Here is a 23,735-nt window from a genome sequence, read left to right on the forward strand (position 1 = left end):
GCTGAACAGGCCAATGATGATGGAATTAGGAATGGCAACCCAGGCGAACCGTGGCTTGAAGATTGACAGGTCGCCTCTACACTGCCACAACCCCGGATTTTCCCTGGTCGAGCGTCCAATGCCGTCTCGCTATCACTGCGCCGTCTCGCGTTTGATTTCTTGTCCAAAGTGTCCAGACTGGACTTCAGGGGGGCGTGGGCGATTTAGGATCAGGGGGCGGCGATATGTGCCGGAAATGTACCTGCGACTATGTTCCGGCCGAGTTCCGTGTATGATCTTCAGGGATTCTGGGGCAGAAACGACAGCCAAGTCTCTGAGATTCGAGGAAGCGAAACGGGCCACAGCAAGATTGAACACACACAAAAAAAAACGGCGCTTCGTTTCTTCAACGTGTGTTTCTTCGTTGTCTGACCGTTGAGAAGCGTTGAAGAGTGTAGGATGATCGACAAGGAGTAGAGAGGAAAGGAAAGGAAAGGAAAGGAAAGGAAAGGAAAGAGAGAAGGAGGCTCTTGTGCGATGTTACTTGCAGCCCGTCCTGTGTCACCTCGTTAAGTAAATCGGAAGGCACATTTTGTTCAAGGTAGGAAAGGCAGCATTCGCCTTCCAAGTTGGGCTACTGAATTCTGCAACAAGGCAGGCAGACCATCTTCCCATGCCTTCTTTCCTTCCTTCCTTTTGCCTTGACGTCTCACCTTACTCGTACAGTCCGAAACTTCGATTGAGAATCTGAGGAAGGAACATCGTTGCCATGTACCTCGTTTGAGCAGACTTTGCAGGTATCAAAGGCTTCCTCATCTCTATGTCTTTTATTCAACAAAAACGCGCTGATTGGCAGGCATAGGGGCATCAACAATAAGTGCAAGCTGAGGAACCGTGGCTCGTGTTTTCAATACATGATGAATCCACCAGAGCGGTGCCGTTGGTCCCGCAAGTCGTCGCTAAACATTCAACGTCTTTAATCAGAGGCAAGAAACAAAACATTCTTGTACTTGTTTGCCAAGCGTGAGTCTTGTTTTTGTTACTCTAAAGAAGTCAAGCAAGGGGCGGTCGGTGTATCATGTACTACCGTGTGGCGATGATGCGGAAAATAGAGAATAAGAAAAGAGAAAAAAGAGCCGCCAGTCTATGGGAATATCATGGACATGTTTCGTTCCTCCGTGGACCTGTTGGCTCCTGGAACGCAATTCTTATGAACAGGCATACCGGAATGCTGTAATGTTGCTGGTGGGCGCGCTGGCACGTCCTTGTTGCGCCATCCCTCGGCTGAACAAATGAGCCCGTCAACGTTTCTGCTTGGTACGAGCCGGGGCCGGCCATCTGGCCCATCTCGTCCCTGAGCTTCTCCGTCCGTCCCAACACGCCCTGTCAAACCTGCATCGGTCCCATCAGCATGGCAACCAAGAGTGTCCGTAAAAGGCACTTCACTTCTAGGCGTCATGTATTGCCATCCGAGTTCACGGGCTGGGCTGGCTGGCTGGCAAGGGCTTGTTCTAGACACCCGCGCGCGCCAAGTTGCTCCCGCTCGCCCTTCGCTTGTTTGTGTTCATCTCCAACGAGCAAATTCTCACGCAGCGTTACACTGCACTTGGAGCGCAAGCCCCTTGAAGATGTATGTCGATGACAGCGCCCGGCTCCGAGCAGAAAGCCATGGTCTTGGTTGTGGATTAGCCCTCGTGGTAAGAATTAGACGTGTTTTGTACGGAGCAGCGCCTCTTCACCCAGTGTCGTGGCCGCCGACCGCTCGTCCTTTTTTACCAAAGGTTAATATTGAGCAAGGTGCTTTCTGGCTTGCTGAGCGTTACTCTGCGACATCCCACGGGTGCAACGCTGGTACTCAGAACGTGCACTGCTGTGTCATACCGCTCCGCCTCTGCGAGCAATCTATGCAGAATTGCTATGTGTATGGAGTCAAATGGCCTACCCCCTTCTGTTCGAGCCGAGGGGGTTTCATGAAACTCCAAAGGGACTGGGACTTTCTCCCCCTTCCCGAGGAAATACCCCAAAAGACCGCCCGAAGTTTGAGTGTGTCAACCCCGGATTGGTCTTGGTCCACTCTGGCGGGGTTGTCGTTGTTTCAGTGTTTCAACTCTACCAACTTGAAAGGGCCAGTCACGACTGCTATTCATTCCAGGCGGCCTGGTCCGTCCACGTTCCTCCTTAACAGGCCTGGGTAGGGTCTCATTGGACGATGGTACGCCAGAGAGTAGGTCACGGCAGGGATCGACATTCCTCAATATCGCCTGTCCAGTATTTGGAACTTGCGCTGCGAGCTATCGCATCCCAACATCAAAGTCTGGCGGCTTGGTGACCATAGCATTGCATGAAGGCGCAAATCGATTGAGGCTCATTGCTCCAGTAGGTCGGAACGAGTGGCTGGACAAGGCCGGATGGGAGTTCGTGCGGTCACACTCTCACTACTCCGTACTCATGAACTCTCTCGTTTTGCTGACGAAATAGCATGCTGTACGACTCGTGTTGGCCGGCTTGCATGTTTCCTTCTGCTCAAGTAGCAGCCACTCGCCAAGCTGCATCTCGGTACCCTACGGACGAAGTGGTCCATGTGATCTTCACGGGGTTCCGGCGCCACAAGACATCCTATAAAAACAAAATTATGCCTGAAGAGCATACGAAAAAGCAAGTCCGAGAATCAAGCATCATCCGCTTTCGATAAACCGAACTTCTATCGTGAAGCGACAAAGCCTACTGGACGTTCGTCTGCGAGTTGGCAGACCTTATTGGGCAACAAGGGGCGTCGTTGCCTGCCAATTGCATTGGTCTGGTTCGGCCTCCGCCAGCAAGTGAGTAACCCCGAGTCGTTCTGTCCTGAGAAGAGATGCCAGCCTCTGGATCCGGTGCACGATTCTGACACCACTCGTTACCATTGAGAACTTGCTTATGGACAGTCTGAAGCTCTGCGGACACGATCAACTGTATGTCGGGATGACTTGGAGTACAGCTATTGGCTAGAAGTATATTGCTTGGCCAGCCCAGTCGCTGACCGCCTCACAGTTGCTTCTTCGCAAGGAGGGCTAAAGAAACTTGCTCCTCAATGAAGGCCTCTGCCGGCAACCTTTTGCTGAGACATTTCGGGCAAGGTTGTCCGATCGTGCAGTCACTCGCCGCTGTGTAATATCGATGTGGCCGACAGAGAGTCGTACGTGGGCAGGCAGGGTAGGTATGTCCAAGGACTGCGAGGGATCGATATCTTTCCAGACCCTTACTTGATGCTGTGGCACTTGTAATGCCGAAAAGTGCCACACCGCCTCCTGCTATGATTAGTCTGGTGCACAAGACGGTCATCGCCTCTGGAACTCGGTGGTGATCGCGCGGGGCTCTCGCAGCATGGCGACGGTTAGCTGCATTCGTACAAGGCCAAGCAAGAGTCGGAACTTTGTCGCTGACTTGCCAATGTGTGTTTCGTCGATCCTGTTAAGACTTGGTTCAAGACATGTTCTTTCGCCACTGGGCATCCTCAAATCGAGGTCTTGTGTGTCGTGATTACTGTACTGCAGATGCCTGCCAACTGAATCTTTGCCTAGCACTGGCGCCCAATCCTCAGACACCTGCTGTGCTTCACAACTTTCCTGGAAAACCGCGGCCGGGAAGTTCACGAGGTTGAGGTCGACACTGCTAGCCAAGCAGGGATGCGCGGGTTGTCTTTGGTACTTGGACAGGCTCTGGTCCGCTTCACCGCCCATCAGACTGCTTCGGTGCTGTTGCATACATGGTTTCCGTAGACTAACGCAGAACAGATGAGCGATGCATGTCCCGAATCGTCCTTTTGCGCAAGATAATCGCCTGCCAGACTGCTTTGGTATCGTTGCATGTATCGTGTTCGCAGGCAAGATGTGGCCGTGACCGCCACCTCAGCGCAAGAGCATCACGGGCGAACTGCCTCATGCGTTGTCATCCGTACTGGGCGAGTATTAGCAAGCTTCATTATCATGGAGACCCAAGATGTCGTCAGGCGCTGTCACCTGCAAGAACTCTTCATCATGCTCACCAAGAGGCTTAGCAAACGCCAGGTTGGGAACTGCCCATGGGCTTACCTCCAGTCAAGCTGCGGTTGAGGTCAAAAGTAGTCCAAATTCTCCGCTAAGAGGCCACAATGAAATTCTTGTACGTGTCAAAAACGAGCAGACCTTATTCAGGAACATGGGCAATGAGATGTGCCTCTGGACGGTGCAGCCTGATTGCGTTTGGTATTTAGGTCAAAGACCTTCTCGGCAGCGATGGCCACTCAGGGGAACCGCCACATGTCGAATATCCCACTTGGGCGACTTGTCAAGATAACATCAAACCGGATGATGATGGTTGCGGAAGTGACCCAGTGAGGAGAGTCGTTATTTGTCTCTCTGTGGCGCCGTGGTGAATCGGAGCGGACGGACGCCACAAAGGAGCGCCACATGTGGCTCGGACCATATGCTCGGTATGTTCGGTGTCGAGTTGTCAGTAGTAGTATTGCATTAAACCCGGAGGGGCAGGGGCTGTGGGATAAGAGGTGGTCGCTGCATTGAACAATGCAACGGTGCTTCACAACAAACGAGATGAACAACTCTCGTTTGTCTCCAAGGGGCAACAGCAATTCCCGGAAATCTCGTAGACGGTCCCGAAAGGGATGATCTGCGACAACAGGAGCCGGCAGGCGGAGTCGGACGAAAAGGCTATGCTAAGATCGCTACGGGCCGGGCAGGATTTTGCATTTTGAATTCTGGGTTGTGTACGAGGCTCGCAGGCGGCAGCACCGTGGTAGGCGTGGAAGACTGGAAGAGTCCATTCACGAGCTCGTAATCTCGTGTGTAGGGCAACGGGGCCATCGTGGGCCACGAGGCTCTCGCTTTGCCAGAGATGACGGTGCGGGTCGAGAGCCCCACTGGCATGGAGTGACCAGGTGGCTGCTGGAGTTCCGACGCTATTTCTGGCATCGGGACGTTGCCGCCGCCAAAAAGGTGGGAGAGGGCGGAATGAGTTAATGAAGTCTTTCTAGAATTGGGCGAGAGTCAGCAAGCAGCAAACCTGATTTGACATGTTGAATGATTGCATTCGTGGGGCCCCGGGAGAGGCCAAGACCGGATTGGGACGGACAACTTTGTCAGTCGAGGATGGTACGGATACCCGGAGACATTTAGACTGGGCAGAAGAGGGATCAAGCTGGCAGCTTTTTCGCTCGGTAGACTTGTGATGAGGGAGAAAAATACTGGTAGGCGCCGGTGTGTTATAGCTCCGTGTGATATCGAGATGAGGGCGGCAGAGGAGGAAGCGGACTGGACGGAAGGGCAGAAAAGGAAAAAGAGATTTGAGAAGCAATAGTTTGGTCGGGCGAATCCGAGAGCATTCAGAGTTCATGTTCTCGACGGGCGTTGCATTGTTATTCTCCAAGTCGTTATGATTTGTTTGTGTTGCGGCTTGCGGCTTGCCTCGAAGAGTGGAAGGCCGGGTATTGCTGACGAAGGACGCACCTTCCTTCTCGAAATGGATGTCACCACGACGCTAACCGCGTGTTCTATCCAATGGACCCACTTGCACAAGGCCGCAGTGGGTGCTGATTTGCGAGTCCAGATTGCACAGAAAAAGGGGAGTCCCAGCTTGTCGTCACAGCCGCCCAGGTTCGGAGGAGGAAGGCAAGAGCCAGGGGGGATTATCTGGCAGAATTCAGGAACTGGAGCAAGAGCAGAGCAAGAACAACTCGCTCGTTCCTGGCTGCACACGAGCTCACGGACCACGAGCCCCTGCAGGGGGTCGATGAGCTTAGTTGGGAAACGACCAACGGCCGCCCAATTATCGACGCCGTTTCAAGGCGGCTCCCGGTACCGCCCCGTTTATCCCAGGCGCGCAACGGCCTCATTGGCCAATGGCGGAAATTGCAACAGACCGTTGACGAATCGTGCGTGCCTGTCAGATGGGCTCAATCTTGGGGCGTTGCTTCCCATGTTCCCAAATCAGTCAAGTTGCTCCATGGGCAGTGCTTGCCAGAATGGAGAATTGGCCCGGTCCAGATCCACTACGGAGTGCGCCAATGGAACTATGGATTCCATGGAAGGGAAGGTGGGAGGACCGTTTGCTGTCGTCCGATGCTGCCATCTTCTCCTCTTTTCCACTCCCGTCCTGGCTGGTCCTGCTTAGTTTTTTCTCGCTTCTTTTCCAAGGCGGTAAGCAGCTTTCTCCTGAGTTTTTAGCCTCTCTGTTCGTGCCTCAGATGTTATGTATTTACCTTATCATACGCAGTACGTATAGGACGGATAACAAGTACCTATGTACTGCCTGGCTGGAGCTTCTCTCAACCCGGTCTGGCTCGGTGATGATCCCTGCCGCCTTGCCAATAGGCTGGGGCTCTAGGAAAGGATTCAATCTGTGATCACGAACCGCCCCATGCCATGATGAATGATGCCGCCCTTTTCTGTGCGCTTATGCTGTGCCTCTGCTGCATAGATCCTTGGATGCCTGGCCAGGAACGGCATGGCTCCATCGCGTCTTCCTCCCAGGCGTCCAATGCCGCCCACACTGGCACACACGCTGGGCAGTAGCCACTTACCCGCTGCCCAGTCCTAATGCAAGCCTGCGCACCAATTGTCCACACACCAACGCAGGTACCAGGCACACACACACACACACCACACCGCAGACCTCCTCTTCCCGTCTGCTCCTCACCCTCGGCGCTACCCCTGTCTCTCCATTTTCCAACCAGGACATATCCTTCCTCGTTCCCTTCCATCTCGACTTCTTCTCCTCCTCCCTTCCCTCCCCTTCTTCTTCAACAACTTTGTTCAAATCGTCGTTGTCCTTGCTGTACGTTGCAGGACCGTTTGTTGTCACTCGCTCTCTATTAGCACCCTCCTTCCAGTCACTCTCTAATACTATCCCCCCCTTGGAAATTCCGCTTGCATTCACTAAGCAGTTTTCCGTCCTATCGTTAATAACCAACCTGCTCACTACGTACCATCACAACTACACCGAAAAAAACACCCAACCCTCAAATCCAAAAATATCCACGACACACCGAGAGACAAGTGCATTTTTTAACGACTTTCGCGACGGCCTGCCACAGAGAGAAGACTTAATCCCTTACGTACGTGCCACTTCTATTTTTTTTTTTTGGGAGGCGAGGCAAATCCGCCCTTCTGGACTGGACATTCGAGGACTATTGTGTGTGTTGGCCGGTGAGAAAAGGGAGATCTGGAATGGATCTATTCCCCTTTGTGTGTTCACCAGACAATGCTCCAGAATGTCTCACCAGATGTCGGACCCTCAAACAACAAACCCCTTTCGCGGTGGCTGACAATCCCCTCCTACAGTCGTCCGCTCTTTAATAATTATACCGAATACCGCTCTCTTCTTCGACTCGCACCAAAGAAAAGGGATATTTGCAGTAATAATCAGACCCGCTCACGACCAACACAATGCCTTCCATCCAAAACCTCATCTCCCGCAACGCCCCTGGCGTTGTCACCCGCGACGTCGATGGCGGCGACACTCTCAACCTCATGATTGTCGTTCTCGCCTTGATCTTCTTCGCCCTCCTCCTCGTCTCCACACTCTTCCTCATGCGCCGCATGCGCAGGCAACAACGCCGAGAACAGATGCTTCCCACCTATCAAGAAGTCAAGGGCGGCGCCAGAAACCACCACAACCTCACCATCCAGACAAGTCAAGACGGCCGCTCAAGTGTCCTCTACATCGGCCAGGACGGACGCTCGCCGATGCTCCAGAACCCCCAGTCCGCTCCCCACTCCCCCGACAACGTCCCCGAGATCCACATCACCTTCCCCGACGAGCAGGATGAGGGCGGCCGCCGCAAGAGCGGCCGTGTCCTCGTCGTCCGCGTTGGCGATGGCGGCTCCGTCGGCCTCGAGCCCGTCCGCGATGAGCAGCTCCCGGCGTACGAGAAGGATAGCAAGTCGCAGTTTTATTCTGTCGATATCGACTCAATCGGCGGCCTGCGGGAGAAGGAGCGCTTCAACTAAGCAACCAACAAAACCAAAACTTATCAAGTGTCCAACTTTTGCCCGGACAAACTTCTTCTGTACAGATCGGTTCCCGCTGTACAAACCACTCAGCATTTTTCTCAACATGGCATGGCGTTCGACGACACACACTTTTATACCCTGCGCACCGGGATGACTTTCTGTCCTTTGCATGGTCCACACACACGGGGATTATATCACCGCCTGTGGAGTCAACACGCATCGGCATTGGGAAATGGCTCGGGGCGCAACTCTTACGTATATAAACTTAACGACTACCCCCGGGAAGCCCGTCTCGCGGTGTGAACGAAACCAGGAATCACCGTGTGGTGAAGGCGAATGCCGGGTTGTAGAATATTTGTATATTCTAATGCTGTATAATTTCCTTCTGTCCTCTAAACAATTCAAAGCAAATGATGACCCATGGCTTATCGCATGCCCCCGTGCTACCCCGAGTCTGTCGATCCTGTGAGACCGTGTGCCGCCCTACGTTACAGCCACCCCGCATTGGCAATATTTGCCGGAGGTCCGACGTCAATGTTTATTGTCATTGGGCTAGTAGCCGCTCCTGCGGCACGGTACCTCAAAATGCGGTAGGCTGCAGAGAAGCAGCTTCAATCGACGAACCGGCTTGTTTCGCAGTTGGTGTTTGGGGGGAAAGCGTTTGGACCATGGGATCGGCAAGCAAATGATTTGCGACGATCACCCATCAAAAACCCCCGACTCGTGCTCCAACAAACGGACGCGGTACTGGCCCGATCCCGGCACCGCTGGGTACGGACCACCCTATTGTCTCCACTCATCGCCGGATCTCGCCGGATAATCGCAGCGGTTGTCGGCTGTGCTACGGACGACGCGCATCGCCGTGTTGAACCTCATCCGACCAGTGAGGGTCTGCGGTTTGGGATAGTGAGTGGATTATTATGGTGTCCTCGTGAAAGAAATGACAAGGCTCTTGATTTGCTGTTGATTATATCTAGAAGAGACTTTCCTGCTCTCAATTTGCGAGCAGTGCGACAACGTCAATCCGCAGCGTAAAGTGTGTAATAGACAGACCTCTCGCGATGGCACCCTCGTCAGATATCCCACCTCCATATGAACAGCCTGCGAAGCCCAGCGGGCTCAAGGTGGACAAGCCAAATTTCATCATCTTCATGCCGGACCAGCTTCGCTACGACTCACTCGGCTGCAATGGCAACAAGGTCACGCATCACCCTCCCCTCAAAAGTGAACCATCGTTGCAACATCACTAACGTTCTGACAGGCCGTAAAGACGCCCAACATTGACCGCTTCGCGGCCGAGGGCACCCGCTTCACAAACTGCTTCGTCCAGGCCTCCGTCTGCACGCAATCCCGGTGCAGCATGTTCACGGGCAACTACCCGCACGTCACGGGCCACCGCTCCCTCGAGAACCTCATCAAGCCGTGGGAGCCCAACCTCTTTCGTTCGCTCAAGGAAAAAGGAGGGTACCACGTCGCGTGCCTCGCGCCGAGGGGCGATACCTTTGCGCCGACGGTGACGGAGCTGTCGCTGGATGAGTATGGGTTCCTCGAGACGCCCGAGTTCGTGCCGCGGTTCGCGGGTGGCGGGAACAAGGAGCCCGAGGATAAGGAGGATATCTGGAAGAGGCTGTTTTACAAGGGATTGAGGAACAATGAGGAGGCGATGGATTATGATGATGCTGTTGTAAAGGGCGCGTTGAAGTGGTTGGAGTGTCCGCCGACGGATAAACCTTGGGTTTTGTTCATGCCGCTTATTTTCCCGCATTGTCCTTTTCAGGTGGAGGAGCCGTATTTTTCTATGTATGATCGCGGTGAGATGGGTGTGCCTACGAAGCCAGACGATAAGGTGAGTGCACTCCTGGGGGACGCCAGAGACTATCGCAGCTAACGGACTATTATCAGACCGGCTACGAGCCTCGCTACATGCAGCTCAACCGCGAGCGCTACGGTACCCACCGCGCGACGCCCGAGATCTGGGCCGAGGTGATGGCGACCTACTACGGCATGATCTCCCGTCTCGACGACCAATTCGGGCGCGTCGTGGACAAGACGAAGGCGCTGGGCCACTGGGACTCGACGGTGACGCTGTTCTTCACGGATCACGGGGAGTACCTCGGCGACCACGGCATGATTGAGAAGTGGCCGTCGGGCCTCTCGGACTCGCTGACCCACGAGCCGCTGATTGTCGGCGGCTGCGGGCTGCCGCGGGGCGTGGTGTACGACGAGATGGCGGAGATGGTGGATCTAGTCCCGACGGTGCTGCAGTTTGCGGGTATCGGGGAGCATTTTCCTCACTGCGGCGTCTCGCTCGCGGAGGTGTTGACCTCGGCGGACGCTACGATGAAGCACAAGGAGTTTGCCTTTTCCGAGGGCGGGTTCCTGACGAGCGAGGAGCCGCTGCTGGAGCAGGCGCCGTACCCGTACGATATCAAAGCCGCCTTGCAGCACGAGGACACGACGATTGTGGGCAAGAGCGTGGCCTGTCGGGATAAGGAGTGGACGTTCGTGTATCGGCTGTACGAGCCGGCGGAGCTGTATGATCGGGCTGGGGACCCGGGGGAGCTGCATAATCTGGCTGAGGTGGGCGAGTATCAAGAGGTGAGGAGGCGGATGGAAGGGGTTGTGTTGCGGTGGATGGTGGCGAGTAGTGATTTCTTGCCGTGGCAGAAGGACCCGAGGTTTCCTGCTGTGGAGATGGAGAGTGTTGCGGATCAGTTTAGGAGACGGGGCGGACGGTTGGAGAAGGACGTTGAGTGTTGATTTGATTATGATAGAAATTGCTATTGATGTGATCAATTCGCCGAATGAAGCGACCCGCTAATACCGGTGCTCCGGACACGATCTCCACCTTTCGCCGGGCTCACTTTCGGGGTGGGTCACGGTCGTCCCCGCGGCCGGAGACTTTTTCCGTTGGGTTCCGGCTCTGGTTTCGGCTCGACCCTTTTTTCTAAACGCGACACGGAACATGCAAATCCAAAACATCGGCCTCACGGAAACCCGACGGCTGGGACTCGAGAGGTCTGGATTCTTCACTTTGCTCCACTATATAAGGTCGTCGACGCCCCCCTCCTCCCAGCACCGTCCGGTCGCTGGCGGGCAGCTGAGATGTGATTTGTGTTCTTTGTCGCCGGCTATTCGTACCTCGTACAGTGAGATCCGCTGGATAGGACGGCACCTGCAGGTCTGCCCACGCCGTCCTGTGCGGTTCGGGACCTGTGCTGTGTGTTATGTTTTAGCCGCCACAGTGGGCGCAGGTGGCTCCCGCGTCGTCGCAAGTTTCCTCGACACATGTGCGGTAGCATCTATTCTGGGCAGCTGCACGACAATATGTTTACGGGCAGGCATTCTTGGTCATCAAAATGTTCCATCTGCACATGTCCTCAGCGGGGCAGCCAAGGCAGCATCCACAGGCGAGAATGTGAAGCCCGTCCCACTCCATAGTCCGCGGGCTCAGGTTGGCTCGACTGAGGCAGAGAAAGGTAAGTCAATCCTGACGACACTCACCAAAAAAGGCCACGGCTAAAAGGTGGCCGCGGCCACCACCATCTCCTGCAAGCGTACCTAAATTTTAACTCTAACCCACTTGCTGTTATCCCTTCTTGTGCCTGACATTCTCCCACAGAATCGGTTTGGAAACACTCCACAACCGCCATGCAAGAGAAGGTAGTTTGCTGGGGACCCTACGGCCAACTAGCCAAGGGGTTCATACCTACATACGGACCACTGGAGCAGGCTACTACTTGTCAACGGCGCCGTGTTACCAACAAAATAGTGGCAGGCCAAGGAGTACGGCTATTCCGCACCCATACGAAGGCTATCCCGCACCCATACTAGGCCTTATTTAGTAGAAACTGGGGCTACACAGCCTCAATATGCATTTTAGTAATAACACTACTATAGAAATTACTACGTTAATAATTACGAGTTTATAACTACTTAATATATAATTATTTACTAAATTAACTATTATAATATTAAAATTGCTACTATTACCTACCTAGGCTCGGGCTAAGCTAATTTTACTAGTTACCCCCCTATTACTTATTATATTATTAGCTTAATTACCCTAATTATAACTACGGTAGAAGTATTAACGAGGCTACGAAGTAGTAGTACTACTACTAATTTAACAAAAAGGGTATATTATAAGGGCGGTAAAATTATTAAAAAGAGTATTATAGTAGTAGTTAAGGTTACTAAAGTCTTGCTATTTTAATAATTAACTTACTAAGCTATAAGTTAATTTAGGTATTAATAATAAAAGTAATAGTATCTTATAATATACTAACTAATTACTTATTAATAGCCTTAGTAATAGTCTTTTGTTTTTTTTATAATTATATAGGGGCTAGCGTAGGGACTAGCGTAGGGGTAAGAGTAGTACTTCGACGTAGTAATAGGTTGTATTTAAAAATAAAGGGCTCTTTTAAAATAAAATTATTATATAAGCTAAGGGTAATATTCTAACCTTAAAAGGGTACGGTAGGCCTATTATAGAGGGTATTATTATTAATAATAATCGGGGTAAATTATTAATAGTTAATACGTAACCTAATTATTTTTAAATTAGCCTTACGGGTTACTTTATAGAGAGTAATAATCGTAAGCTAGAATAAGGTAAAAAAAGTTAATTAACGTTTTTTTAATAAAAAGATTAATATTAATATATTAGATCCTAATTTAACTATTAGTAATAATTAACGTTATTTTTTATAAATAACCGAGCTAGGTTACTTAACTCTAGACAGTTAAGGAGGTTATAATAATATAGTAGGCCCTATTAACTTAAGAAGGTACTAGTATAGGGAGGTAAGTACTTTATATAAAACTAGTTATAAAAGACCTTATTAATAATACGTAATTAATATTAGATTTAATCGAGTACTTAGAAAGAAATTATTAATAAAAGATTCCTTATTATAAGTATATTACTATAGCCTATTTTAATATAATATTTTTATTTACTTACTTTTTTTTTAAATTATACTTCTTTTACGTAAACTATTTTAATAATAATAAGTTAAAGACCGTAAAAATTAAAAAGCTAATTACGTAAATATAACTTTAACTCGTAATAAGTAAATTCTATACGTAATATAATTTTAAAACCGTAATTCCGTAAGTAACCGACGTAATAAATATAAAATTATTTATAAAAAGGTAAATAAATAGCCTCGAGGTATAAAACTATTCGTAATTACGTAAGATTAAAAATTTTATAAAATATAGCTTAGTAATAATTAAAATCTTTTTTAGTCCTAGTATAAACGCACGCGTATTAAGTTTTAAGAATTCTATTAGGCGTTTATTTATACGAATTTAATAGTAGAATTAGTATAATTAAAGGCCGCGGAGGTAATAGAATTAGTAAATTAATTAAAAATAAATAATCGTTATTAACGGGTTATGTTAGTTAAGGTAATTCGTAAGTTAAAAATTAACTTAGCGGGCTAGCTATAAAATCCTTACTTTCCGTAATCTCCGCCCGGTTAATTAACTTTTAAAGATTTATTAAATTTATATTAATAAAATTAAGCTAACTAGAGCTTTTTAATTACTCTAGTACCCTATTTTAAGGAGTAGTTCTAGTATTAAGTAATAAACTTTTTAATATTAATATGCGAGGCTAAAAAGTAGCCTCGTAAGAATTTTAAATAGCTACGGATTCCTCTTTATATATACTATCCTACTTTTACTTAATATTTAATACTATATTTTTAAGAATATATTAGAAATAGATTTATTATAGTATATTTAAAAATACTGCCCTTATTACCTTTTTTAGCGTATTATCGAAGTTTATAATAATTACTTTTAGTTATAGAATTTCTCTTTTTTTATATACTAATTTTAATTAACTTAGTACCTATTTAAAAGTTTTTATATCTTTACTTAATACGAAATAAAAAGCTACGTTAAATATAATATAAATAAAAGTCGTATTATTAATTTAAAAAAGTAGTATATTAAAATAGTTAACTTATACTCTTAATAAGTTTTAATAACTTCTAACTATATAATTACTAACTTTATAAGTATTATTTATTATAAATAATTTAGGGTTCTTTTTTTATATCTTAAAGTATTATATATATATTTAAAATATACTATTAATTTTACTCGTCGTAGGGCTATAGTAAATTATTAAAAATACTATATCGTTATTCTCGTTAAGTACTTATAAAAAGATTTACGTTAAAAAGAGCGGGCCGTACTTATTTTATTATAGCTTTTACTAAGTATTCTTAACGTTATACTATTTAACGAGTATACTTATAGAATTATAGATTTAAATAGTAATATAAATAGAAATAAGTTTTCTAGTTATTAATAATAACTCTACTATAACCCTAACTATCTCTTTACTAAGCTCTTATTAACTTAGCTCGTAAAAGATCTAGCTTAATAAGTATAATTCCGTTATTAATAATTCGTAATTATACTTATTATATATTATACTTACCCTATACTTATTTTATAAATTAAAATATTAATATATACGAGCCCTCTATAAGTAGCCCGTTTTTAATATTATTATTTATTACTACTTAGTTACTAATAGCCGCGGCTAACTACTGCGCTTATATATAAAATTTAAATAAAATAAAAAGCTATTTTACTACTTCCTTAACTTTAGCTTATTTACTCTATAACTAAGGTCTTATTAATATAACCGAACTTTTATAAAAAGGTCGTTAATTAAATTATTTATTAAATTTATTAAAAAAAGCTTAAGGGAAATATAAAAAAGTAGGAATTAGGTAGTTAAATTAATATAAAAATATCCTAATATAGTTAATAAAAAAGCACTATAATAATTATATAATTACGTTACTTAGGCTAATATACGGGTAACTTAGCTATTAGAATTAGCCAGAGCTACTTAGTATAGTAGCTACCTAATTCTACCCACTATTTCCCCGAGCGGGCCTAGTATAGGTGCGGGATAGCCTTCGTGTGGGTGCGGAATAGCCGTACTCAGGCCAAGGCTCTCCCGCTGATCGGCGTGTGTCAGTTGTTTTGTCTGACCTCCAAATCCAGGCCCCATTCCGTTTTGTCTGCAACGCCACCCCTTTTTTTTTTTTCCCTCTCCCGCCCACCATCGCTTTACGGGGAGTGCTGGGGTGCACTCGAGAACTCAACCCCAGCGTCCTGCAACACATCTGACACGAGCGCACAACCCCCTTGAACGCCCATCAACGAGGATCTTGACACAAGAAACAATCGCAGCGCTGCAACCTAGCGCCATCCTTTCCGTCCCCCCCTTTTCTTATGATCCTACATACCTTACCAGCGAGCATCAATCATCAAACAGCGCCAATGTCCAATTGGGTCGCGGGAAGGGGTTACAGGGGATTGTCGTCCTTCGCACCATGAGTCGCTTAACCCTTCCTCGTTACAAGACAACCTTACTAAAGTTACCGAGGGTTACATTCGTCAAAAGTCTTGTTTCTCTCCATCCTGGGGTTCGCCATGGGCCATGGTCCACCGTCCATACTCCAATGATCCCATGGATGATGGACCAGGGAAAAAAGACAAGAAAGAAAAGTGTTAGACGGAACCCGTGGACAGCTTCATTGGCAACTCAGAGTTCCAACGCAATCGACCATTCACACAAACATCCAGACCTCAAGACAGGGATCCGGGCCCCAAGAAGCTCGCGGACCTTGTCACGTCTTTCCCGCAAACCCCATCACCATCCGTTCTATAGTCTATGGGGTCTGTAGGCTGTGAGGTGTGAGTTATCCCTCCTCCTCCACCCATGCTCCAATCCTGTTGCTCCCCCGCGAGCATCCCAAACGCTGGTCCAGCCAGCGCCGAGAGCTCGAACCCCGTCCCGCGCATGCATGCATTTCCAAAGAAGAGTCGAAGCGCCCAGGGTTTGCTTCTGAAGCTTGCTCAAGTTTTCCGTGCTTGCTTATTGCGTGCCGTATCTTGCCATATTGTGTGTCGAGCGGTGCGGATACTTAATATCTATTCGTCCCACTTTCAATCATTCAAGCTGTGCCGGGAGTCCGATTATCATAGATCAATGGGACGAAAGTGAGCGTGTGTTCAACTCTTCCTCTTCTCTTCTCCCATTCCTTCTCCTATTCTCCCCTTTTTTACTGTTCATCCTTTCATTCTTCACTTCTATTCGCGCGTTGTGTAGATCACGACCCGAAGATATCATTCTCTTCTAATACACACACATCTCTCCTCCATCATCATGAAGCCATCACTTGCACTCCTGGGCGCCGGCTCCGCCCTCGCCTTTCGCGAATCCAAGGTCATCTCCTCAAGCTCCGGCGAGATCTGCATCTCCTCCCAGCTGCTCGCCGCCTCCTCCAACAACGGTCCCATCTGCCGCAACAAGGAAGACCTCCTCGGCGGCCGCGCCGACCAGTTCCCCTTCTCCTCAGCAGGAACCACCTCCGCGCCCTCGGGCTCCGCGTGGACGCACACCTCGCCCTGCTTCAAAAACGGCACAGAGGCACCCGAATTCTGCATCTACCACGCGGCCAACTACGGCGGCAAGGGGATATCCATCATCACCGACGCCGACCGCGCCGCCCACATCACCCGCAGCTGGGGCTTCACCAGGCCCGAGGAGCTCGAGGGCTCGAACCAGCCGCTGCCCAAGTTCGAGGTCGCCAAAGTGCCCGGCAAGGACTACGGCCTGGTCGCCTCGCTGCCCATCAAGCGGGGCGAGATCATCCTGCGCGAGACGGCGAGTCTGCTCATTGACTATGCGGCGTTTAGCCACATCCCGCCCGACGAGATGAAGAAGATGCAGGCCCACGCTGTGGATTTCTTGCAGTTCAAGCACCGCAGCCAGTGGCTCAACATGTCGAGCCACGGCTACCACGGCGACCACCTGTCCATGGTGGACAAGATCCTCGTGACCAACTCGTTTGATGTCGAGATGGACGATGCGAAGCGCGATGATGACTTTTACGCCGTCTTCGTGAACAGTAAGCTCCCCCCCCTCCTCTGCCCCTATTTACCCTTTTTCCCTGCTTCTTGTAGGTCCCTGCATGAGCAAACACGGCTAACACGGCACCCCAGCATCCCGCATGAACCACGACTGCCGCCCCAACGTAGACTACTGGTTCGACCCGCGCACCCTCACCCAGCGCACCGTCGCCATCCGCGACATCATCCCCGGCGAGGAGCTCACCCTCTCCTACATCGACCCCATGCAGACCCGCGCCGCCCGCCGCGAGCGCCTGCACTCCACCTGGGGGTTCCACTGCTCCTGCCACCACTGCACGCAGCACCGCCTCAAGACGGACGAGTCGGACCGCCGCATCGAGCAGATCGCCTCCCTGCGGGAGGAGTTCAACGACTACACCCCCGCGTCCAGGGCGACCCCGCAGATGGCGGAGCTGCTGATCTCCTTGTATGAGCAGGAGCACAACTGGAGCTTGTTGACCGAGGCGTATACCCTCGCCGCGATTGAGTACAACGGCATCGGGGAGCCGTGGTTGGCGACAAAGTACGCGCGGATGGCGGTCGAGTATGGGCTCACCACGCTGTGGGAGGGCCACGGAGATGTGATTGAGATGACCAAGCTTGCGGAGGACCCGTGGAGCCATTGGAGCTGGATGCTGAGGACGCGCAAGAGGTACAGCTGGGGACCCGGGCCCAAGGTTGATTTGAACGATGACGATGACGATGAGTGAGGTGTGTGGGGTCATTCTTGAGTGTTGCCCAAAGAAACGGCTCACTGTAGATGTGTACGTACGCGTGAGATGATTATATCTGGTTCATGGGATTTCAGGGTAATGGCGTCTGGGACAACGTGGCGTTTGGGAATCTGGAGAGAGCTACTCTTTTCAGCATCAATAAGATGAAAAAAAATCAAATGATTTCAAATTACTTCATCTGACCTATGAGATGGTGAATGAGAATGGCTATCTACCTAGTAAGTATGGACCTTCTGTCACGTATGGGAACGCATCTTGGCTTATTCATCTCATGAGAGATCTCATTGTAAATCTATTACCTGCTTCTGAGCCTTGGATTTCATCTCTCATGAGAAAACTCATTGTAAATCTCATAGCTGCTTCCACGACTCAGATTACACTCAGCCAATCATAACCACCATGATTAAGAACCATCAGATTAAAGCCCACCCATACTCTGCATGTCATGCAAGTTTGAACCAGCCATCGAGGCGGTGTCAGCACTGGGCTACTGCTGGTCACAGCACGTGTAGCAGAACCATCTCATCCTGAATCATGACACAAGACCGGGGAAACCCATCACGAAAACGAAGTCAAAAAGGAACAAAACAAAGAGACCAAGTGTTCGAATCGTGTATCGCTCATTCAACGTATCTACCAAGAGTCGCACCACTCTGGTATAGCCTCCCCTTCACCCCGCTGAGGTCTCGCCCTCATCCTGGCTTGAGTCTATTAATACTGCCCGCTTACCCCTTCCCTGAGATATAATCATGACGCCGTGAAGAGCGGTTCCGGACCCTGGGTATCATGAACCAAGTGTAATGAGAGGAGTACCAAGGAGAAATCCCAAAAATCTTTCGAGAACGCCACAAAAACTCCGTCCTTCCAAAAGTCGCAAAAAAAGAATGCCCGCACTGATATTTCTCAGACCCGAGAAAGAAAGAGTGCTCAAAAAGTGAGTGATGGCAGAAGAGGAGCTTTACCGTCAGTATGCCAAGCCATAGTGATGATGCGAACTTCGAGCTTCCTCTCCTGCCGGGCCGCCACCTCGACCCACGCCTCCACCGTTCGCTCCCATGGCCTGAAATCAAAGGTACTTGTCCAAGTCAGGTAGGCCTTCTCGTCGTCCTCGATCTTGTACTCGAGCTCATGCTTGCCTGCCCACATCAGAGGCCGCTGCTTGATGGTCATGTGCTTCAACTGGGGCATCGTAGACGCCATCCGGGCGGCGGCGAGGGATATATTCTGGCGGAAATCGACTAGCTCCGAGGATTCATTGATATCGTCGCTCTGCTTGTGCCACTCTGTATTGTACCAGATAGATCCATAAGAGATGTAGAGAGTCTTTAGCAGCCAGAACTCTGGGTGATACGAGCGGTTCGCCAGGAACGGCTCGGTATCGTCCGTTCCCATGGGCCAGTGAGGACGCAAGAATTCTCTGATACGCACGACGTTGGTGACGCTGAGCTCCTTAAGATGATGAGCGGCACGCCGGAGCTTTTCACAGAGCTTGGCACCGCTGTCGCCTTCAGCAAGCGTCTCGTGGGGGATCTGGCGCCACGATGATATCGTATTGGACATGATGGTGAGAGATTCTAATGAGGTGGGCCACTTAGTCATGGAACCGGCGAATTCTGGCCAGTGTTAGTGAGGGGACCCGGAGGGTAGCAACATCATCATGGAACGCACGGTTGAAATGGATTTTGCGGGTTTCCTTCTTGCGGTCCTTTGTGATGTCGAAATTGGCTGTTCGCAACCCGGGCAGCCGGGCGATGATGTCGGCATGAGCGGCGGGCATCAGCGCCCGGTGGTTCTGAGGGCTCACGGTGAATGACCTTATCACCTTAACCACAGGCAGGTGGTTAACCCGGTCAAACTCCTCATCCTGGCCGACGAAATCGATCCAAGAGTCGGCGAAACGCTTTTCGCCGATATCTTTGATATTCCACCTGCGTCGTTGCCATAGCTCAAAGTTGGCGTTGCGGAGGTCACTGGGTGAAGAGATGCTTAGTGAGAAATCGATGCCGTCACGGGTCGCATCCTCTGGTTTCCAGGAATTCATGATGCCAAATAGACGGTAAAATGCAAGAGTAAAGCACGAGTTATTCTCGGCCTTATCCTCCCAGGTCTCCTTCTTTTCGCAGGGATCATTGTCGTAGGCGGGCAGGTCGACGTGTAGGTTGATCCGCTGGACGAGTTGGCGGCGAGAGCCGACCATGGAAGACTCAAAGTCGTCAAGATTGGCCAGGGTGACTTTGAGGACGGAAAAGTTGGAACGCTCGACGATGGCCTGCCACTCCTTGCAGACCAAGGCGTAGTCGGCGAGGGAATCGGACTCATCGCCGTAGCGGCAGTCAGCGACGGCACACTCAACAACGGCTGTACGGAGTTCTGGCGGTAAGAGACAGAACTTATCCATTCTGCTCGCGGGCACCTCCAATACCGATACTCCGGAAGCGGACATGGTGGAAGGTGAGAGAGAGGAATGAATAAAGACTGTTTTTCCCGGCAAAAAGAACGAGTGAGGTTACGGGATGAGACGGCACGACGTTGACTTGAGTTCGGCTGTAGCCCGCCCAGTCCGCTGAGGCTGCAGTCGGTAACTGTCGGTCAGAGCAAGGTCAGGTAGGGCGTGGGCTTGGGTTGGGTAGGGGCGGGGAGGAGCGCACCTGATCAGAATGGGAAGGAGGGGACAGAAGGGTACATGTCGAGCCGCGAGCGTTTAGCCTGGCAGGAGATGTTACTCAGATGGACGAAACCTCAAAGTACCCGTCCGCTCGTTTGTTAGCGGTGATGTGACTGGGTGGTGGTACTTTGTAATAATCGGATAGGTAGTAAGGAAGGTAGGTAGTCACGAAACCTGGTACGAATGGCGGGTGCGGGGTGTCACGGGCAGTTGCTTGTTGGAGGTGGCGGATGGCAGATGGCGCCGGATGGCCTTGGGGATGAATCTGTACTCGAAGCAATTGTTCTGCTGTTCTCCTTTGAACCTGTCGTCTTCAAATCTGCAAGACGTTGCGTTTGTACGATGCCCCCAAACGAGATTCAAAGGCAAGGGAGACCGCCATACCTATGAGAGAGGCGGTGATAGAGGGGTACGGTGTACTCCCATCAAGGTACCTACGCACATACGGGTAAGGTACCTTGGGGTCTGTAATCGCTTCCCCAGTCAAGGTGTCTTATCGAAGTGCATCCTGCTAGGTACCTAGGTACCTTACCTTACCTATCTCGATATGCTCCACTTTCTCTATCGATAACAATTAACACAAGGGATAGCGCGGGAACGATAAGACTTCCGTGGGGACGCTGGTGGTTGACTTCGGTCCCTCAGGATTCAGGTTTCTTCAGGGTCCATTCCCGTTCCCGCAGATTAAAGGGATGGGGACTGTCCAGTTTCGTCGTCTGTTCGGATGCTTCCATTGTCAAGCATAAATCAAACACGAGCCGATCTTCCATCCGCAACCTGTTCTTCCATACCGTCTTAGGAATTTCCTGGGAATGAATTACTCACATCTCAGCCTGTCTCGTCGCAGGCCACTTCACCGCCAAGGCCTGGCCCCAGCCAGTGTTGCGGGCTGGAACCAGCCTGGTCTGGCGCGCTGTATTACCCGATGGCACCGGGTTTCACTGTGACTCTGGGCCACTGACATGTCTGCACCAACGACCTCCACCGGTCCTGGAGGCGGGGCCATCCTGAGGCTTCAGACCTGGCGGGACCTCTTCAGAATGCAGATTCTAGTGGGGTGAACCTGACCTGTAAAGTGTTCCAGCGGGATCCTCTCTGAATCAGGGCTAGTGCGGGGTTGCTGCTGCGCCCACTGCTGGCATTTCTGATCCTGTCGTTGACTGCAATCGCCCGCCTCAGTCCCCCCCCTTTCGTGGAGTGGTGAGCTGCTGGTGAGGTGCTAATTATATTGCCTGGTGGAGAGAAATTGGAGTTGGAACCCTGCCGTGCCTGCCTAGGTCTGAAGTGTGGTCCTCTCTCTCACGCCTTCCCTTCCGTCTCTCAGGTGCTGAAAGCTCCGATGACGAAACAAGAACTGGCGCAGTCAGTCTCTTTTCTTCTTTTCTTCACCCCATCTGCCCCCCTCCTTCTGCCGTCTGCCGAGTGTTCATCAAGCCCAGACTTTTCTTCAACGACCATCGACCAACCCCTCCAATGTCACAGAGGTCATTCGAGTAGTTGAACACCATGATTGAAGCGACAAATCCTCCTCTTGCCATGGCCGACAAGCCCAGCGGCCTCCAGGCTCTGCGCGAGTCTAAGCCACCCGCCACAGACACCTTCACCTACCTGACCATCATTGGCGAGGTCCTCTCCCCCGAGATCCTGCCTGACCTGAACGAAATCCTCCAAGACACCCAGCTCACCCAGGATATCGGATGGGACTTGGTCGAGATGCTTGTGCCCGTTCAGGGCAGTCAGCAGTGCCTCAAGACCATTGCTCAACTGGGCAACCCGCGCGAGGTCATTCTTAAGGTCCTCGAGGTTTTGGAAAAGACTGTCGAAGAGGCCACCGACGAGGAAGACGATCCCGCGACGACGGCGACATTCGTTCACCTGGTCGGCATGTTGAGCATCCTCCACAAGCGATTGAACGTCGCGCGCCCCTCTCGCTTCGTTCACACGACCCTTCAGAGCGTCTACCGCACCTACCATCCCCGCAATCCCGAAATGACGGCTGCAGTCATTGCCCTCGTCCGCTCCCTTTCTGGCGATAAGCGCCCGCCGCTCCCTACCCGTCAGTCCAGCAACAAGCTCGACACTCCCTTTACGAAGAGCGATCCCACAAAACACGCACCGGACCCCGAGGCCGCACACAAGCAGCAGTTGGCGCCGACGGATCCTGACACGACCAAGAGACTGCTCCAGTCCTTCATTACCTGCATCATCGAGGCCTACGTCAACTGCACCGGCATGGAATGGGCCTCTCGCCTGCTGGAATTCTACAACCCAGAGCGTGTCGTGATGCGCAAGAGCGTGTTGCGAGCCTTTAAGGAGGACGATGATCTCTTGGCGAGGGACGCTCTGGTTGGCCAATTAGTCGTATGTACCTTCGTCTGATGTTGCTCGGACGGACGAACTCGCTAACAAATAACCCAGGCACTTGCAGGAGATCTCGGCTTAAACAGAGTGCGTGCTCTTTCCGTCAAGGACATCTTTGAGGGCTCCATCCCCAACAGCCCGCTAGCAGTCGAGACCGATGACCTCAGCCCCGACAACATCAAGCTTTCCACCGGAGGTGTCTGGTGCCTGGTTGCATATTGGCTCTTCTCAGCAGAAGTTTTCGATGCGGACTACGAACAGGTCCAGATGACCATGTTCCCCGATCATGTCAAGCTTCTCGAAAATTTCTTTGGTGAAGACCCGCAGTCGCGCATCGTGGGAAACCCTGGCACCACCGAGGCTCTCGTCGTAATGGGACTCTGGCTAGAGAACTACAAGCGCATCTCACCGTCAGAAGGCGACTTCATGCCCTACCACCATCTTCTCACACTTGTCTCTGTGTTCCACCCGACACTATCAGTTCGAAATGTTTCGACAACCCTCGCGGGCCTCGTCCTGCATGACGACCCCGACGATAGCGACCGGCTCAAGATCTTGGAGGATCTCCTTGAGAACTGTATCTTCTCCGCTCTGCAGGCCTCTGCGGTGACGTGGTTGCGAGAAGAATTGATTGTGGCTCAAAAACGCAAGCTCACAAACAGATTCTCGACAACAGATGCAGTCGAGACTCTGCAATATGTCTTGTTCCCCAACATGGCATTCCTCAAAGAGCAGTCCGTTCCCGAAATCTGGGAATACTGGGTGCAAAACTTCCCCTTCCACCTGCAGGTTGCCAACTTTGCGTACTTCCTCTTCGCCGGCACCAGCTTCCAGCACTTGGTGCCGGCTAGCATGCCTGGCGCCGTGGAGCAGCGCTATGTTGAGCCTCTGCTACACGCCGTTAAGACTTTGCAGACGGCTCTGGAGAAGAAGGAAGTGGATGATCAGGGCCAGGGCGAGGAGGTTAAGACACAGCTCGACATTCTGACGATGCGGTTGAAGAGCTTGCCTCTGCAGTAAAAGGTGCTGTTGTTGTACATTGGACGCTGGATATCA

At 50.6% G+C, this 23,735-nt stretch overlaps 7 protein-coding genes across 7 annotated transcripts; 5 read left to right on the forward strand and 2 right to left on the reverse strand.

The window, feature by feature from the left end:
• Positions 1 to 1,436: 1,436 nt before the first annotated feature.
• CTAM01_01769 (uncharacterized protein) lies at positions 1,437 to 2,174 on the forward strand (the record flags this gene model as incomplete). The annotated part of the gene is made up of 1 exon (XM_060517810.1): positions 1,437 to 2,174. The coding sequence occupies one exon, from the start codon at positions 1,437 to 1,439 to the stop codon at positions 2,172 to 2,174; it is 738 nt and encodes a 245-aa protein (XP_060387344.1).
• Positions 2,175 to 3,296: 1,122 nt separating this feature from the next.
• On the reverse strand, positions 3,297 to 3,722 carry CTAM01_01770 (uncharacterized protein; the record flags this gene model as incomplete). Its single annotated transcript, XM_060517811.1, has 1 exon — positions 3,297 to 3,722. The coding sequence occupies one exon, from the start codon at positions 3,720 to 3,722 to the stop codon at positions 3,297 to 3,299; it is 426 nt and encodes a 141-aa protein (XP_060387345.1).
• A 3,675-nt stretch (positions 3,723 to 7,397) lies between these two features.
• On the forward strand, positions 7,398 to 7,961 carry CTAM01_01771 (uncharacterized protein; the record flags this gene model as incomplete). The annotated part of the gene is made up of 1 exon (XM_060517812.1): positions 7,398 to 7,961. One exon carries the CDS (start codon positions 7,398 to 7,400, stop codon positions 7,959 to 7,961), a length of 564 nt encoding a protein of 187 aa, XP_060387346.1.
• Positions 7,962 to 9,025: 1,064 nt separating this feature from the next.
• CTAM01_01772 (sulfatase) lies at positions 9,026 to 10,724 on the forward strand (the record flags this gene model as incomplete). The annotated part of the gene is made up of 3 exons (XM_060517813.1): positions 9,026 to 9,163; positions 9,226 to 9,810; positions 9,867 to 10,724. The coding sequence occupies 3 exons, from the start codon at positions 9,026 to 9,028 to the stop codon at positions 10,722 to 10,724; spliced, it is 1,581 nt and encodes a 526-aa protein (XP_060387347.1).
• A 5,449-nt stretch (positions 10,725 to 16,173) lies between these two features.
• Positions 16,174 to 17,629, forward strand: CTAM01_01773 (uncharacterized protein; the record flags this gene model as incomplete). The annotated part of the gene is made up of 2 exons (XM_060517814.1): positions 16,174 to 16,918; positions 17,013 to 17,629. The coding sequence occupies 2 exons, from the start codon at positions 16,174 to 16,176 to the stop codon at positions 17,627 to 17,629; spliced, it is 1,362 nt and encodes a 453-aa protein (XP_060387348.1).
• A 951-nt stretch (positions 17,630 to 18,580) lies between these two features.
• Positions 18,581 to 20,096, reverse strand: CTAM01_01774 (uncharacterized protein; the record flags this gene model as incomplete). The annotated part of the gene is made up of 2 exons (XM_060517815.1): positions 18,581 to 19,266; positions 19,322 to 20,096. The coding sequence occupies 2 exons, from the start codon at positions 20,094 to 20,096 to the stop codon at positions 18,581 to 18,583; spliced, it is 1,461 nt and encodes a 486-aa protein (XP_060387349.1).
• Positions 20,097 to 21,824: 1,728 nt separating this feature from the next.
• CTAM01_01775 (uncharacterized protein) lies at positions 21,825 to 23,699 on the forward strand (the record flags this gene model as incomplete). The annotated part of the gene is made up of 2 exons (XM_060517816.1): positions 21,825 to 22,679; positions 22,737 to 23,699. 2 exons carry the CDS (start codon positions 21,825 to 21,827, stop codon positions 23,697 to 23,699), a joined length of 1,818 nt encoding a protein of 605 aa, XP_060387350.1.
• Between the last annotated feature and the right edge of the window lie 36 nt (positions 23,700 to 23,735).

This window comes from Colletotrichum tamarilloi, assembly GCF_030869305.1.
Source record: "Colletotrichum tamarilloi strain Tom-12 chromosome Unknown Scaffold_4.1, whole genome shotgun sequence".
NCBI classification, from domain to species: Eukaryota; Fungi; Ascomycota; class Sordariomycetes; order Glomerellales; family Glomerellaceae; genus Colletotrichum; species Colletotrichum tamarilloi.